The following is a 17,706-nucleotide window of genomic DNA, read 5'->3' on the forward strand; positions in this document are numbered from 1 at the left end:
GTAAAGGTACCCCTGCCCGTATGGGCCAGTCGTGTCTGACTCTAGGGCTGTGCACCCATCTCACTTAAGAGGCCGGGGGCCAGCGCTGTCCGGAGACACTTCCGGGTCACGTGGCAAGCGTGACGAAGCTGCTCTAGCGAGCCAGCACCAGCGCAGCACACGGAAACACCGTTTACCTTCTTGCTATAAAGCAGTACCTATTTATCTACTTGCACTTAAGAGTGCTTTCGAACTGCTAGGTGGGCAGGAGCTGGGACCGAACGACGGGCGCTCACCCCGCCGCGGGGATTCGAACCGCCGACCATACGATCGGCAAGTCCTAGGCACTGAGGTTTTACCCACAGCGCCACCCACGTCCCGGTGGTAGGTTAGCAGCTACCTGTATACCAAAGCCCTGCTGTTTTATCAACATTCTGACATAGCTTAGAATTAACTTTTGTAGAATAATACCATTCTACATTAATATACAATGGGTACTTCCCCTCTGGCTTACATCATTTTTGCTGTTAAATAAACAAAAAGAAAGAAAGAAAGAAAGAAAGAAAGAAAGAAAGAAAGAAAGAAAGAAAGAAAGAAAATGTTAATAGTGCTATTCAGTATACATACAGCATATTCCCAGATAAATGGGGTGAAGACTGCAGCCTCAGACACACTGTAGTCTCATAGAAACAATGGGACTTAAGATAGCCATGACTAGCTTTTCTCATAGATTTCAGTGGGACTACTGAATGACTTACACAGTCTGGAACCAGCCCACTATCTTTAAAAACCCATTATGTTTTCTACTTATGTTGATGTAAAGGAGCTGAGGTACAACATAAAATCTCCGAACTGTAGATATGGCTGACATATGCATTTTGCAGGGTAAAAAAAGCACAGGTGGGAAAACTAAACTAGTTTATCACTGTCCTTTCCTTTCCAAGAAAACCACAATGCTACTTCTATTTACAGATGCCTTCAAGCCATGCTCTAGGGCCAATAAGTGATTGATGGAGTGTAGCAAACTCTGAGTACACAGACTCCCAGAAGGCCCCTTGGGTTGAGGGTTGTAGCTGCCAAGGTTTACACAGCTTCATGTAAAACATTATGTCAATTTCTATGAAATTACTGAAATATTTACATCTCATTTGTGTGAAGCAGTAACGACCATCTTTTTAATACAAAGCAGACCAATTCACTGCTGTTGAAAGCTGATAGCCTATGATATAGGTAACTCTTTTAATGGGTCAATAGCAAAGTGCTTAGATGGAAAGCTCTTCAATCTGAGCAGGCTGAAAGCAAAGAGTAAGGTTACCGTAACTACCATCACAGAGCTTCAGTATGCTGATGACAACGTAGTGTGTGCACGCTCAGAGGATAACCTCCAAACCATCCTAAATATCTTCGCAGAAGCTTACAAAAAGCTTGGCCTGTTGCTCAACATCCAAAAAACCAAAGTGCTGCACCAACAAGTACAAAAGAACACCTCTGCAGCGCCACAAATCCAACTCAATGGTGTAACATTGGCAAATGTTAATCACTTCTCCTACTTAGGCAGTTATCTTTCCACAAGGGTCAACACTGATGCCGAAATCCAGCATCACCTGAGCTCTGCGAATGCGGCTTTCTCCTGATTGAAGTGCAGAGTGTTTGAGGACCAGGACATTCGCAGGGAAACCAAAATGCTTGTTTACAAAGCTATTGTACTACCAACCTTATTGCAGACTTGTGAAACATGGACCACTTACAAACATCATCTCCAACTTCTTGAAAGATGCCATCAACGGTCTCTGAAAAATCTTACACATCACTTGGGAAGACAGGCGAACTAATATCAATGTACTGGATGAAGCAAAGATCACCAGTGTTGAAGCAATGATTCTTCAACATCATCTTCATTGGACTGGTCATGTTGTGCAGATGCCTGATTATCATCTTCCAAAGCAACTACTCTATTCCAAACTTAAAAATGGAAAGCGTAATGCTGGTGGTCAACAAAAGAGGTTTAAAGGCTGTCTCAAGGCAAATCTTTAAACATGTAGTATAAACACCGACAACTGGGAAACACTGGCCTCGAGAGCTCCAGTTGGAGAACAGCCTTTACCAAAGGTGTCATGGACTTTGAAGACACTCAAACTCAGGACGCAAGGGAGAAACATGCTAAGAGGAAGGCACGCTTGGCAACCACACTGAGATCAACTCCTGCCCGAGAAATAATGTCCCCACTGTGGAAGGACGTGTGGGTCCAGAATTGGCCTCCACAGTCACTTACGGACTCACTGTTAAAACCGTTTTTTATGGAAGACAATCTTACTCAGCTACAAGTGATCACCAAAGAAGAAGAAGCAGCTTAGCTGTACCATCAAGACCAATGAATGATTTCTAGAAAGGCTGACTTTTGGTGGGAATACCAAGAACTTTATAAATTTTGTAAAACACTTGGAAATGTTTTGTTGCAGCTATAGGCAGAAATGATACTTTTTCATCGGGATGATGAGTATCTCAACTACAGAAGCATTTTGGAAATTGAGTTATAATAGCATAACCATTCTGTCGTTGAATATTTTATAAGGTATTCTAAAAGTGGAAAGATAGCAGAGTTTAGGCAGTTCAGAATGGATGAAGTAAAGCAAGCCAAAATATTTCAAAGTTCTGGAGAGTATGCTTTACAAAACCTCTTCAAACTATCATGTTCCCTTGACTATAAGTTGGGTTGTCACATTTGAACATGTTTGCATATATGATACTTGAAATAGGTACCTAAAAATGTAATACACGAAGCAACTATTATTTGTTTTTAACAGCTATATGGAATCATAACTTAACGGTGGTACTTTCTGCAATCAAGCCATGGCAAGCTTACATGGCTCTGTTAGTTGTACTTGTATGCACTTAATGAGTTACTGATTTCCTATTCATATTCTCTAAGTCAATTACTTGTTAAGCAGCATCTGCATTTAATTAAGAATCTTAATTAGTTGATACTTAATATTCTTAAGTCATTTCCTTTTAAGAAGCCTAAGTAAAAATAGCTCTGATTTCAATTAAGGCAAATGTTCAAGGGCTTCTTCTTACATCTGCTGGTGGGGTTGGGATATTTTTTCCCCTCCTAGTTGTTTAAATATAATAAATGTCTCTATGCTAAAATCAGTCACATGTGACATTTTGTTTGGACCTCCTCACACTGACTGATTTCAGAAAAGAAAACATTTTCAGGACACTGATGCATTAATTTTCCACAAACACTGCTGTTTTCAATAACATTAATTAAAAACAATGATTGTATTTATGTTCACTGCAAAGCATTAATTTTGAATATTTAACAGGGATTGTGATGGCTTTGAATGACAAATTGTTTGCATGCCGCAAGAAAAAATTAAAACAGTGTAACCAGGTTTTGTTTAAACTTCACTTCTTGTCACAATTACAGAACTGCAGACTTCAGGACAGCCTACCTGAGGAAGAGAGCAAACATTATGTGTTTGTTGCATGTATAATGGTACCTCGCAATGCGCACCATGAAGTATGAAGGGGCTGTGAGTGTCCCTAAAGGCCAGAAAGCTAAAATTAGCTAAGGATTTCTGACGCATGTCTGCCACATGTTGACAGACTTAACCAACATAGCAAATGCCACCAATCAGGCAATTATAGGCTCAAAATATATTTGCAGAATCAGGATAATTCTGTATACAGAACCAAGCACAACTGTGATGATATGAGGAAATATCCCCTACTGCTTGAAATATTGTGCCCAGGATAATAGACTATAAGGAGGGAAAGATAATTATAAGCCGTAATATATTCCGTCCCTAAGAGATCTATAAGCTTGAAGAAGCACTGTTCACAAGCAAGCGGAATAATTGCTTTCTACTCCTATGTCTCACTGCCACACACATGAATCATGGCCAGGAAGAAAAAATCGGAAGGAAAAGTATGCCCCCTCCACAACAAGTGCTTAATAAGGGCTTGTTGAAATTCCACACAGTTCCTCACACCAACATAGGGACTTGAAGGCTGTTCAGGAGTGGCATATTCCCTTTACTGCAAGTGACTCTTTTGTGTACTGCTTCCTGCACTTCGTGAATGAAAGGAAATTTGGGAGATCCATGTACAAGTCTGTCCACAGAGTGCTGGCAAGAGAGGCTTAAATCGTCCATTACCACTGAGTGAGGAGAGGTGATAGGGAGGAAGCTCTGTTCTTACTGAAGGGCGACTGCACCTGAATGGTGGTGAACAACGTCCAAGGTGGGTCATTGGCATTATTAGCTATTATTAGTCACTGGTGCCTTCACTATGCAGACTGGTCCATTCTTAACTGGCCTCAGTACCTTTGTTGCCAATGATCCCCTTCAGCAATGCCAGGGCTTGCTTCCTTTACCTAGGCTGCAACAAAAGTCATGCCCCCTCCCCATTCATTTTCAATTCAATTCATATAGTTATAAGGGTTTGAGTTCTGTTTCCTACTTGGGTACATGGCTGGTATCCAAGAGAACTAAATAAACCTGCTCATTCATTGTCCAGCAGGTCTTGTTTGTTGTTTTGTTAAACAGATTTTAGTGTTGTAAAATACATTTTTCATTCTATATGGTGTACTGATTCCAGAAATATTAATAATACTGTATATGTTATGCATTGTTTTTGTGAATTTGAAACAGCTTTGGTTTTCATTTACTTTTTAAAATGAGCAAAATTACACAGACACGTGCACACACACAAAACAGATCCATGTGGTTATGCTGTGACACACAGTATCATTCTAAGATAATGGGTATGCATTTGGGATGCAATATTAATATCTTCTCAAACCCACTCTCAGGTATCTTAATGGGAAATCATATGTATCTCCATTTATATTACAACCATCAATCAGGCTTATGCTCATGTAGACACTGTCTAAATTTAACAAACAGGGATAAAAAATAAAGAGGCAATGGAATAGTATTTCCCAATCTAAAAAATAAGTATTTTTAGTTGTAAAATACTGCACCATCTGCCAGCTATATACAGAAGATATATTAAGCAAGTGTGTGAAACAAACACTTTCCATAACCGTGTTACCTCAGAAAATATATTTTAAAATCTAATATCCTCAGGCATTCAAGCTGTGATAACTTGTTTTTTCCTCCCCTGATAATATGATCTCTTTCAACTTTGAATTTTCTGCTGGAGAAGTTTGAGGAAAGGGAACAATGGAGTAGAACTACTAACGTCTTCTTTGCGAAATGCTGCAATCAGAATCTAAATGGCCTAGAGCACTATATAACATGGCCAGGACATTTTCTTTGAGATCCCATTAGGTCTCAAAGCCTCTGGAAGAGGAGTCGGTGGAAGAAGATTGGAAGAAATTTAAAGCCTATTTACAGAAATATTGTAAAATTAATGAATGTTAGAATGATGTTGGATAGAAAGTAAGTGGTTTCTAGCTGTAATACTATAAGGGAATATGAAAAATGGATTACTAACAGGTAAAAATTTAATGTTACAATACTTTAAGATTAAAGACTTGGATAAACAAAGAGGGGAAGGATTTGCTGAACCAACAAACCGAACTGGAATACAAAAAAGGGAGGCGTGAGGAGGTCCGGGAAATAAGCTAATGAAAAATAAGTAATGGAAAGATTGAGTTGTTTTTAACTATTTTTATTTTGTATTTTTCTTTTTTTTCCCTTTTTATTTTGTAATATTTTGAAATTTTCAATAAATATCTTATAAAGAAACAAAAAAAAGCCTCTGGAAGAGGACGATGCAGGCCTGCACTTCCATGATTAGAGAGCAACATCAGTTAACAGGAAGGGTTGTAACCAGCCTTGCGCAAGAGGAAGGCAAGCTTGTGCAACTGGTCTTTGGAACAGGGCAAGCAGTGTTAACTTCCCTGCCTGATCAAAGATAGATTTAAAATAAAAAAATAAAAATGAGGACTAAACAGTGCTTAATACCATGCCAAACCAATTGTCAATTAAGCCCAACGCCATTAACATGGTTATTAGATTTATTTTATTCAATCTTTTAAAAAAATTAGCATCCTAAAATCACCATATGTTATTTAGTAACATCTTTTCAGCAGCCAAAATCTAGCATTGTAAGAAGCAGAAACTGTTGGAGAGAAAGAAACTGCTGATTTGGCTGTTACCGGCATTGTTTAAATTCTTAATTCACACAAATAGCATGGTGCCATGGTCAATGTTTTCTGACACAGGTGGTGTGCACTGAAACAGCACAGCACTTTGCGTCCAATATCAGTGGGCTTCTCCTGTGCAATTTGACAGCTACTTGAAACATTTTCAGGGTTCATTTGTTAATTCAGTCATACTGGGAATGATAAGGACCAGTGAACACCAGCGTATTGATCATAGTCAAGCATAGCAAGCTGCTCCCATGGCTTGAGTCAATCAAGTGTCATTTTGGTAAAAATGAAAAGTGGGAGGGGGGGAACTAAGTTTGAAGACAGGCAGGGGAGTAAAATCAATCTGAGTCATGGAACCAAAACAGATCAATCTATCCGACCGATAGGCCAAATTTAAATAAAGCAGAGCAAGGGGAATATAAAATGCTGAAGGGGCAAATTTAGAATATTTTATCAACTGTAGATTTCTAGTGTGTTTCTAACTACTGTGTGTGATACTATATTGCATGGATAAAGAAGCCCAGGCCCTCCAGACATATTGGGCTACAACTGCCACCATCTCTGCCCACTGACCATGCTGGCTGGGGCTGATGGGAGTTGGGGTCCAACAACAGTTGGTTCCCTATCTCTGCTACATTGGCTCATTTCTACCAATAAATACAACGTGGATGCAATCCAGCTCAGGCAGGAAAACCGTCCAGCAAGCCATGAGCATGAATAATAGATCAAAATAATTCCATCATGTCCTGCCTCTATGCTGCCTTCTTTAATTGCATAGACTTTTAGGTTTTGGGACCCAAACTCTGTTTCACCATGAAACAACCTACTTATTCATGTTAAAAAAAGAAACAAAAAAATAATAATCTAGGAGTTTCAACAAAGTTAGTCATTGTAATGAAACAAAATGGTTGGGGGGGGCTATGTTTCATGAACAGCTCAGCTGAAAACAGTTTGTACGCATTATTGAACAGCTTTCCTATAACTCCTGTCTTGTTTGCATGCATTTATAAAATAGATAATCTCTTCCTGGTGCTTTGATTGTTTCTACAGTTAAGATGTTGAACTATGTCTGAGATTCTGCAGTCCTCGGATCTTGAGCTGCCCAACAGTTGGAAGTACATTATACTGAAATCACATATATCAGGTCTTTAAACTTGCTGCTGAGGAAGCTGATGTTCTCTTGAGGATTTAGATATTTCATAGCAGGTAAAATAATGATTTCACACTAATAAGAACTCAACAAAAATTGTGGCCTAGATTAAAGAAAGGTCAATAAGCGAGTAAGAGCTGAGTGAAGGAAATGAACATGACAGGCTTACGAAGAAAATAATAGGCTAATAAGATGGATTTTTGAAATATCATTCATCCATCAGCATAGTATTTCCAAGGCTTAATACCATTTAAGAAAATAATTTACGTTAGCAAAAGGGCCATCAAAGAAGACAGGTCATGGGTATAGTCAAATCGCTTTTGACAGTCTTGCACTGCCTTCCTCCCACATCGCTGCTTTCCCATCCTTGGTTTCTGCCTGTCTTGTTTAAAATAGTGGCGGGCAAACTCCCACAGGGTTGATTAGAAACCAGTTTGATATTCACAAGCTTTCTCAGTAAACATTCAGAAACAGGTCATCTGTTATACAGTAGTTCTGTCCCAGCTTGTAATGTTGTAATGATACACACTTGATGCATGTGCACCTTATCATATAGTCCACAGGAATCCATTTCATCTGCAGCTATAGCAGAGTCACTTGGAAAACTAACTGCCCCATGGAGAAACAAGCAAACCATACAGAGGAACAAGGGAAGGGGATTTGGATCTGGAGAGGGGACAACAATCACAATTAGGGAAATGTATGCATACCTCTCCACATACTTAAACAGATATGTAATTTAAGTATTTTGTATTATTTTCTATGCTTATAAAAATATTTTAAGTAAGAGAATTGATCCCAGTAGAGGTGATAATAGCCAAATGGATGGCTGCTTGGTCATTCAATGCGGAGCAATCAGTGAGAGTTCTACAGAGAACCGGATCAAAACTTTCTGTGTACTTGCCTCTAAAGCAATTAGCTTGGACACCTGGTCTGCTGAACACATGTGCAAAATCTCATTTAACATGAAACCCTAGGAAGAGGTTTAAAAGCCATATAGAGAACACAAATGGGGGAAGGGGAGCAGGATCTCAGCAGCAAGGAACATGAAGTCCATTCTAGAGCAATATTGTCTACACTCATTTCACAGTAGCTTTCCAGGAATCTTTCCCATTCTACCTAGAGATTGCAGGGGTTGAACCTGTGGCCTTCTACATACAAAGGCGTGTGTTCCTACCACTGAGCTACTTTCCCTCCCCTATTCCCCCTAGCTGGCTGCATGAAGTGGAGGTTGAAGGGTCAGAAGATGGATAAGAAGGTCCTCATTCACTGTAACATCTGCAAAGGTGCCACATAAAGGGTGGGGAACCTGTGGCCCTCCAGATACTGGAGTCCCACTCATCCTTGGCCATGATGGCTGGGGCTGATATGAGTTGGAATCCAACAACATCTGGAGGGCCACAAGTTACCCATCCCTGCTGCGAATGATACAACCAGTACACATGAATTTATAAAAGCAAGTCTTCTTGAGCAGGCAGCTCAGCATATGTGCCTACAGTTTGTGTGTTTAGGGGATCTGTGAAGGATGTTCATGGAATGTGCAAAGGCTGAAGGAGGGAATTTCTGTCTCTCACCAATATACACTGATTTCACATAGTTCAACATCTGCATAAAGCTAGTTTGACACAGAGAGTAACTTCTAGTGAGAATGGAGCTTGATTTATAATACTGTCAAACACTGTCAGTTGGAAAAGTGCCATCTCAATAATAATAATAATAATGATGATGATGATGATGATGTGGTGGGAGAAGTTGTGCTATGAACCCTGCAACAATATAAACTGCCACTGTTGTACTATCTGATGGTCCTGGTATCCCCATCTTGTGAGGTGGGGAATTAAGATAAGCAACTATTCTTTGCGTAGATTACTACATTTATGTCTTCCTCAGCAATGTTAGTACAGAATCTTTCACTGCATTATTCCAGTCAGAGAAATTCTTATGGTAGGTGGGGAGAGGTTGCAGTTTCTGTACTGTTTCTGAGCAGAGTAGATACAGAGGCACTACACTTATCACAGCAGTAAAGATGGCCCCTTGCACTGCCACTAAGCCATCTCAAAATGAAATACCTAAAACATTTCAGGGCAAAAAGGAACCCCTACAATAATGCTGCTTAATCTCTGTATGCACATTTTACATTTGTTGTACCTTTGCCGTTCACAAAGGTTAATCTGCAGCATGGAAAAGTCTTTACCCATCACCTGAGACCTTTAGCCAACTAATCCATGCGATAGGAATTATGATCGGCGTTGATCTAATTTTGCAGCGGGGGGAATTGCTTTTTCTTCTTCTTTTTAACTGCAGCTGCTCTAAATTTAAAGGCTGAGCAGTCAAGTTAAAAAAGAAATCCCCAGCACTTCCTTGTCAGCAAAGAGGAGAGAAGTTCTGCTTTTTTTTAATAATAGCAACAATAATAAAATGCACAGGAGTATATTATATTCTAGACAATGACAACTTAGGGTACTAACTGTCAGGTCTCCCCCTCCAGCTTGAATTAAAATTCTGATTACTGCCATGCACTGTGGAAAGGCAATGACAATCACAAGCCTCTGGCAGAAACACTGGAGGATAAATCTATTATCCCGGTATTGTCTGAATGGCTGTAATGGCTCCTCTCTTTACAACAAATTGAATACACATGCTCATCCCTAATTATACACAACACCCCCACAGACACTGCTATTTGAGCCTAATTGTAAAATAAGAGACCTCAGGTTTAAACATAATATCCCAGCTAATTATATTTCAAACACATTAAATGATGCAGAGAGCAGGAAAAAGGAGATACTGATCTGCTTTATGGGCTTAGTTGATAGTAAAGCAATGAAGTTACCGTACAGCAGCACCCCATTCCCCCGAGATGTAAAACACACTGGCTTCTTACAGTGTGTAGTAAAGAACCCTGGGACGGGAAAGGAGGCTAAGAAATGCACGGACACTTCAAGTACTTACGAGTCTTTGATAATGTGTTATTTCAGGTTTAGGTTTTAAACTCTGGCTGTTTAAATCGGAGTTAAGTTGCATGTGTAACTAGCTGTGGGAAGGGAGAGCTAAAGAGGAGCCACCTGAGATGAAGGAGTCTTAAGCCAAGATCCTTTCCCTCACACAAACTGAGAACTTAAAACATGCATCTTGTTGTACCTTTCACAGCTGCTAGGTGCTGTGCAGTGCTGCACAGGACAATTATGCGAAGTATTTAATGAACATCCAAGCACAGTTTGCACATAGCCCCAGCCTTCGCACTGGCTGTCATCTGAAACCACTAGAGATGGTTGTTAGAGAAGGGAAGTTATAAACCATGCAAGGGCTTAGAGGTGCAACTCCCTAACCTCCGCCATTGCTATACAGGAGCATGACTTATACAGAGGCCATTGCTCAAAGCAGCACAGACAGTGGCTCTCCAGGGTTTCAAAGAGGAGACTTCCTAGCTGTACTTTGTCAATGAATAGTGCCATTTTCACCTTTAACTAAAGACTGCTTCACTTGTGAGGCACTGTACCCTGCAGGAAGCACGTTCTCAGGTATGCAAGGATTTCCATCTATACAGTCAAGGCACTCCTAAAATTACCAGATAAAGCAAGCAAAACTTAGGAATGCATGAAGCTGTCTCTCATACCGCTCAGCCCCTTGGTCCTTCTAGCTCAGTCCTGTGCACATGGACTAATAGTCACTCTGTAGCGTTTCAGAGGGGAGACATTCCTCATCCTACCTGGAGGCACCGGGGGTTGAACCTGGGACCTTCTGCATACAGAAAATGTGCTCTAACATTCGGCTACTGCCCTGCCTCAAACTTTTCCTAAAAATGCCTCATGTCAGAAGCTGGCTGGGAGAGAATGAGGAGCCTACAGTCCTGAATGCTGTTGCCCTATCTGGTGAGCTATCAGAACTATGGGGAGACCCTAATGCTGAACTCCTTCTTTTGGTCATCCTACAGTTTGTCAGAGAAGCAGGAAGGAGGTGCCAACCATGACACACCAACACAGCAGAATAAGCAATCGTGGCAGGTGGTTCTGCAATGTCTTTTCCATTCTTTCAGCTCCAGCTTCACCAAACTTCTCAAATGCCTGGGTTTGGTTTTTTTGCACTGAACCATGCACAGAAATGCAGGATTTCCAATCCGGGACCAGGGAGAAGAGTCGGTGGAAGAAGATTGGAAGAAATTTAAAGACTATTTACAGAAATATTGTAAAATTAATGAATGTTAGAATGATGTTGGATAGAAATTAAGTGGTTTTTAGCTGCAATACTATAAGGGAATATGAAAAATGGATTATTAACAGGTAAAAATTTAATGTTACAATATTTTAAGATTAATGATTAGGATAGACAAAGAGGGGAAGGATTTGCTGAACCAACAAACTGAACTGGAATACAAAAAAGGGAGGCGTGAGGAGGTTCGGGAAATAAGCTAATGAAAAATAAGTAATGGAAAGATTGAGTTGTTTTTAATTATTTTTATTTTTTGTGTTTTTCTTTTTTTCTATTTTTATTTTGTAATATTTTGAAAATTTCAATAAATATCTTATAAAAAGAAAAAGAAATGCAGGATGATACTGAAGACACTATATGCAGCAGGATGAGAAGGAGAAAGGCAGTTAACTCACTTTCATGAGGAAAGGCAATGCCCTAATAGCCTCCTCGTCAGCTGCATCATCCCTCCCTTGGAAATCTCAAGGGCTAACAATGTCCTCTTTTATAATGAAAGCTCGGGACTGTGTAATTTGATTTGAGCTTTGCCATTAAGCAACCCTGAGAAATCTCAAGACAAGCTATGACTTAAAGGGTTGGCATGCCTGTGAGTGTTGTTTGAGACACACAGCATTTGACAGCTATAGCCATCACCACGTCGTGCAGTAATGTGGCTGAACAATTAGGAAGATATCTCCATTCCTGCCCAATGTGGATGTTCATCAGAGTGCAGACTTATCGCCTACTCTTCACTAGTATTTGTGCAGACATTTTCCTATAAATGATGTACTACAACAAGCCTGGCACTGCCAGAAAACCAAATGGTGTCTAACAAAAGTACTTCCCCAGGCATGTACAAAGTCCATTTCGGAGGGCCTAATCCAGCCTGCCAGTCGGTTTAATCCGGCCCTTGTGGCAGTTCAATCCTTAAAAAACTCAACAACTTTGGGTAAAAATAATAAAAAAGCTCAACAACTTCAGTCCTAAAAAAGGTCAACAACTTTGGTTGGCCCTTTGGTTGGCCCCCATGGCCCTTCATTTCATCAAATCTGGCCCTATTGGAAAATAGTTTGGACACCACTGCGTGACTAGTGCAAGGCTTTCACTTTGCACAACAAAACTTCCCCTCTGTCTCCTCTCCCTGCTTGCCTCCCTGATCCCCCTGCCCTATCTGCTCCAGAGGGTTGGGGAAGCCCCCAGAAAAGATCTAGGGGTGTGTAGGGGAGAGAAGATGGTGACTTCCGTTGCACAGCCCAAAGTCCTTGCGCTTCAACATTGTTGAACACTGCCCAAAGAGTATACGCTGTATAGCAAACTGCATGTTTATTATGTGTAGTCCCACACTGTGGAAGTGTTTTCTCGCCGTATTTGATGTTATTGCAGGTGCAAAGGTATGCCACTCTCTGATGTGCATGGCCATATGGGGAAGGGGCAAAAGTTAAAGATCCAAAAGTTAAAAGGATTAGGTAGAAAGGCATGGGAAAGCCTTGCCTCTGCCAGAGACCCTGGAGAGCCCCAACTAGTAGCCTTGCATGCCTTTTTCCACCTGGCCTGGGAGGGAGGGGCCCTGACTGACTCCAGCTACAATAGCTGAGGCTGCTGAACAGACTCTTGGCTAGAATGTTTGGGGGCTGTTGTTGGAGTGGGCAGTTACTGCTGGTGGGAGTGGGGGTTTGTATCTTTATTTTAGATCTTGTGATTTGTGTGAAAATTGTTCGGTTTGTTTTTGTATTTTTAAATATGTTATTTATTGTTTATGAATATGTTGTAGTTATGTATTTTTTCCCCAGTTTGCAAGCTGCCTTGAGCATGGTTTGAACTGTGGAAATGCAGTATACAAATAAAACTCACCTTGGAGAATAAGGGTTGTTAGGCAAAGGACATATGATGCGCTCAGCTAGCTACATGAAAATAAAGCTTACACTCTAATTCTTAGTTTTCCCAGTTGAGCCCCAACTCAATTATAAAGCAAAATCTGGAGTCACAGTGCAAGACTAGATACAGCTCTGTGTGCACAAGTAATCAACTCCAATTCCCCCTGCCCAATTTAATTACAAAATAACATTTGGTGTAACGGCTAAACGCATACCAGGTGACCTCTCGCTTCAATCTGTCTGAAGCATTTACAAGACTCTGGCTCTGCTGCACAACTTGCACTGTCATTTTTAAAAACATTTTATTGACAGTTTGGAGCACACTATAGTATTACTAACAAAACTACTCCCTACCTTTACACCTGGTTGATGCATATGCAAAAATAGCTGTGCAAATCTAAGTATATACAGTGCTTTTTTTCTAGATAAAGAGGTGCAGGAACTCCCCCCTTTTTTGGCACACAACCCTAAGTTGTTGAGTTGTTTTCTGGCTGAAAAAAAGCCCTGAGTACATATGCATCTCTCCACCCATCCACTTTTTCTATTCCTTCAAATTAACTTTTTAATAGAAGACATTAATGCATATTGCCATATAGCAATTATTATGTTATACATGCATGTTGCCATATATAGTAATTATTGTGAAAAATAAATATGATGTAATTATTTCCCATTCAAACCATGATACAATAGCATTTCCTTTGCTCATGGAAAGGTTCCGCAACATGACCCGTCAAACCAACTTCAAAGGGCTGAACCACATGTTACAGCCAACCCAAGCTTATTCCTATGATGAAAGAAAGGAGGGTAGTGCAAACCAGCACCATCAATTTCAATGGCAGCCCCATGTAGATTTTTTTAAAAAATATGTACTCATGCCCTCACACTTTGTTTCTTAAGATATTATTAACCTGCCAAAGGAACAATAGCTCACAGATTAGTATTAATCTGCATTTGGACAGAGAGGGAAACATTAATTTCCAGTTGAATTCTATTCAACTAAAAAAAAATGAAATGAAAATTTGAGTCAATCTACCAAGCAAATTCTTATCCTTTCCTTTTTTTACCGATTCTATTTCCACCTCCATCTTCTAAAGAAATACTGAAAACATTGACACTTCACACTAGTGAAAATTAGCCTGTCAAAATGCATGATAAAAATGGCAACTCAGATAGTGAATGAGCATGGGAGTTCACATCACATTTCTGATAACTCCCTACCATCCTGTCAACAATTACACACATCCACCCCTAATTCACACTGCCGTTCCATCAGCATAAATTTGGCACATGTAAAGGAATGTTGGCAACCCACCAACTGTTTGTGATTTGAACTAATCCGAGCCCAGTCTTTACTTTCTGATAGTACAAGATCTACATCCATTGCTGGAAGATGTATAGTAAATTTTGCTTCGAATCTATAGCCACTGTTTAATCAGAACACTACAACCACAATGCAGAATTCCACAGGTGCAGCTGGTTGTTTTTATCTCCCATTTTCTTCAAACAATTTCCTCTTCTTCCATTCAACACCATCTGGGTTTTTTTAAAAAATAGCAGACAGTTCAAAACACAGCATTTGTCTATTCCAGGGATAGCTAACATGGTGACCTCTAGATTTTGTTGTAGAACAAATTCTGGACGGTGCCACAATGATGGGCAAGCACTTGCAATTTGGAGGGAGAACAGCTGGCTTCTAGAGCCAAAATAAAAATAAAATTTCCATTGCTGTACACGCAGGATCCTAGTGCCCATCATAGGAACTCAAGAGGACTGGGGTTTTCCTTCCCCCCTCCCTTCTTTTCCCCCCTGTGAAACACCAACTCCCCAGAATAAATGAATGAGAAACCCCAGAAAACGGGCAGATCAGCCTACCATCACTGTTGATGCAGACCACCTGTGGCACCTGAGTACCAGGCCCACACTCCTTCTCATTGTCTGGAATGCAGTCTTCCAGTCGTACTATCCTCCAATCAAAGCAAGAAGGTTCTTCACATGGGATGGCTTCAAGCAGATGAGGACAGTTGCCAGTGCCTCCTGTAGGTTCATTTGTAATGCGACGTTTCCTTAGTTTAAAACCTTGAGTATGAGAAATAAGGAGCAATTATCACAGCGATTTCAATGCACGAGGTATAATCATCGTTTCCCATTCACGTTTTAAACCGTATGGTTTTTGCCAAGTGCTTCCTAAAGACAGCTGTGACATGTTTGTTCAATACAAGACTTTATGTAATTAACATCTCTGAAATAACAAAATATCCAAACCTTGAAAGTCTTGGAACTCTTGCCAATGAACTGCTGAATTCTGCATTGTGTGTTCGTGCGTGTGTGTTTCTGTGTGTGTCTTTCTGTGTTTCTGTGTGTGTGTGTGTGATAAATCTGAAAAACACATTTCAAGTGCAGCCGCTGGGTAAGTTGCATAATGTTGGAGTTACCCCTTGACATTTGCCTGTTCTGTTTATATAGATACTTTTCATATACTTGAGGATGTGAAGAGAATCCATGTGTGAGGCTGGTCACCTGTGTGCTTGACCTTTGCCCTCCCTGTCTCATGAAAGCAGTCATAGGAAGTTTGGTTTTAAAAAATGTATGGGCAGGGGAAAGGCTCTTCCCACCTCATGCTTTTTTGCCATCTTTTTACATACTGGCATCGGAAATGTGATTTAGTATTTGACAGCAGCAACCATAAAACAAATATATTCAGATCGCCTTTGTTTTCTAAACTTTAATCTTCTACCTCTGAGGAGAAAAGCTGCTCAAGTAAGTCTCTGATGACCCAAAAATCCAGAAAAGTGCAATTCTGACTGAAGAGCAGGCATGGCATAAAACCTTGATCTTCAGCGCTCAGTTCAAGGTGTAGCCAGGCTTCAGCTCTTAGTTCTTGGAATATATTTAGCTTTTTGTGAGGCAGCTCTGAGGCAAATGTGGGCCATTAAAAAAAGAATAACTGAATCTGAAGGAAAAGAAACAGAATGGAAAAAAGTGTAGGAGAAACAGAAACAGGAAATATAGGTAAGAGAAAGAGAAGGATCACAATTATAAGTGTATGAGGGTTTTTTAAAAAGCTGACAAATACACATATTTATCAATAGAAGAGAATGACGTGCATTACAATCCCATATATGTCTACTCAAAAGTAAGCCCTACTGAGTCCAATAGAGCTTACTCCTGGGTAAGTGATAAAGGACTGCAGCCTAAAAAATATAAGATGAGAAAGAGGGAAGGGGAGAGTTTGTACTGATTAATTAGCAAATAGGAACAAGCAAATAAAAAGGGGGGAAGTTTGTAATTCCTGCAGAACGTTTCTGAAAAGGTTTAAGTAAACTGCAGAGGTCAGTTAGCTTCCAAATCCAAAGGCAAGAGGAGCCCACCAAAACAGAGGAAGGCAAAGACGGAAAGAGAATAAGTAAAAGTAAAATGAATTATGTCTCTCTTCAACTATTTGCCTCAAGGTGCTTCAAGAAAAAATAGATTTTAAAGTTACAGTACAATGGCTGTGTTCAAAATGAAGCTGAAATGTGAAGGCGGGGAAGGGTAAGATTGTATGTGGGTGTGTGAGCAGTTACGCCTGGAAAGGGACTTTTCACTGTTGACTAGTCAGGAGATTAAAATATTTCTGGATCTGGCCTCTATTACTGTGATAAATTTTGGAATGGGCCATGCTAATAAGATCTACGTCAGGTTTTCAGGGGTCCTCATTGTGGCTCCTGCATCTTCCCCATTCTTAACAGAGGTGACTAACCTAGAGCTTCTTTCTTGCATACTCCAGCCCCAGCAACCTGTGCAAATCTGATTTCAGCAGACAGATTGGTGGGGCTAGATCTCCCTGGAAACAACAGCAGGAAAGGAAAGGAAAGGATGCAACAATAATGTGGGGTGCAGGTGCAGACTAAGAAGCAGAAATTGCAAAACTGGTAGGTCAGAGGAAGGGACAACAGCATGAAGGTGGTGCAATTGGGGCCAGCATGTTAAACAGATGCTTGCCCCATTCACATATAAAATAGGTAGGGTCTACTCTTTAGAGAAAAAGGAGAGCACAGGGAAGAAGGAAGACTGCTTCCTTCTCTCCACTCTATGGTTCCAGCAATCCCCATCACAGTTCGCTTCCAGTATCTCAGCCTTGGGGCTGCGGGACACTTAAAAGCTAGATGGGATTGGGAGGTAAGACTGAAGAGAGGCTGATTTTGTTCCACTCTCCATGAACTTTTTTGGTAGAAAGGAGGAGTGCGGAACCTGTAGCCCTTTGGATGATGTTGGGCTCCAACTCCCATCAGCCCCAGACAGAATGGCCCAATGGTCAGGAATGATGGGAGCTGTGGTCTGGCAACATCTTGAGGGTGGCAGATTACTTGCCTCTGGTGTAGAGTTTCCCACCCGTGCTTTGTAGGTGA

At 40.6% G+C, this 17,706-nt stretch overlaps 1 protein-coding gene across 4 annotated transcripts in view; it reads right to left on the reverse strand.

Moving 5' to 3' along the window:
- THSD7A (thrombospondin type 1 domain containing 7A) overlaps positions 1-17,706 on the reverse strand; it is a 221,815-nt gene that overhangs the window by 91,889 nt on the left and 112,220 nt on the right. For all 4 annotated transcript variants that reach the window (XM_080974550.1, XM_080974552.1, XM_080974549.1 and 1 more), the window contains one exon: positions 15,191-15,394. In XM_080974550.1, the coding sequence (XP_080830676.1) occupies positions 15,191-15,394 (204 nt within the window). The remainder of the gene's footprint in view (positions 1-15,190; positions 15,395-17,706) is intronic.

Source organism: Podarcis pityusensis (genome assembly GCF_964106645.2).
Source record: "Podarcis pityusensis genome assembly, chromosome: 12".
NCBI classification, from domain to species: domain Eukaryota; kingdom Metazoa; phylum Chordata; class Lepidosauria; order Squamata; family Lacertidae; genus Podarcis; species Podarcis pityusensis.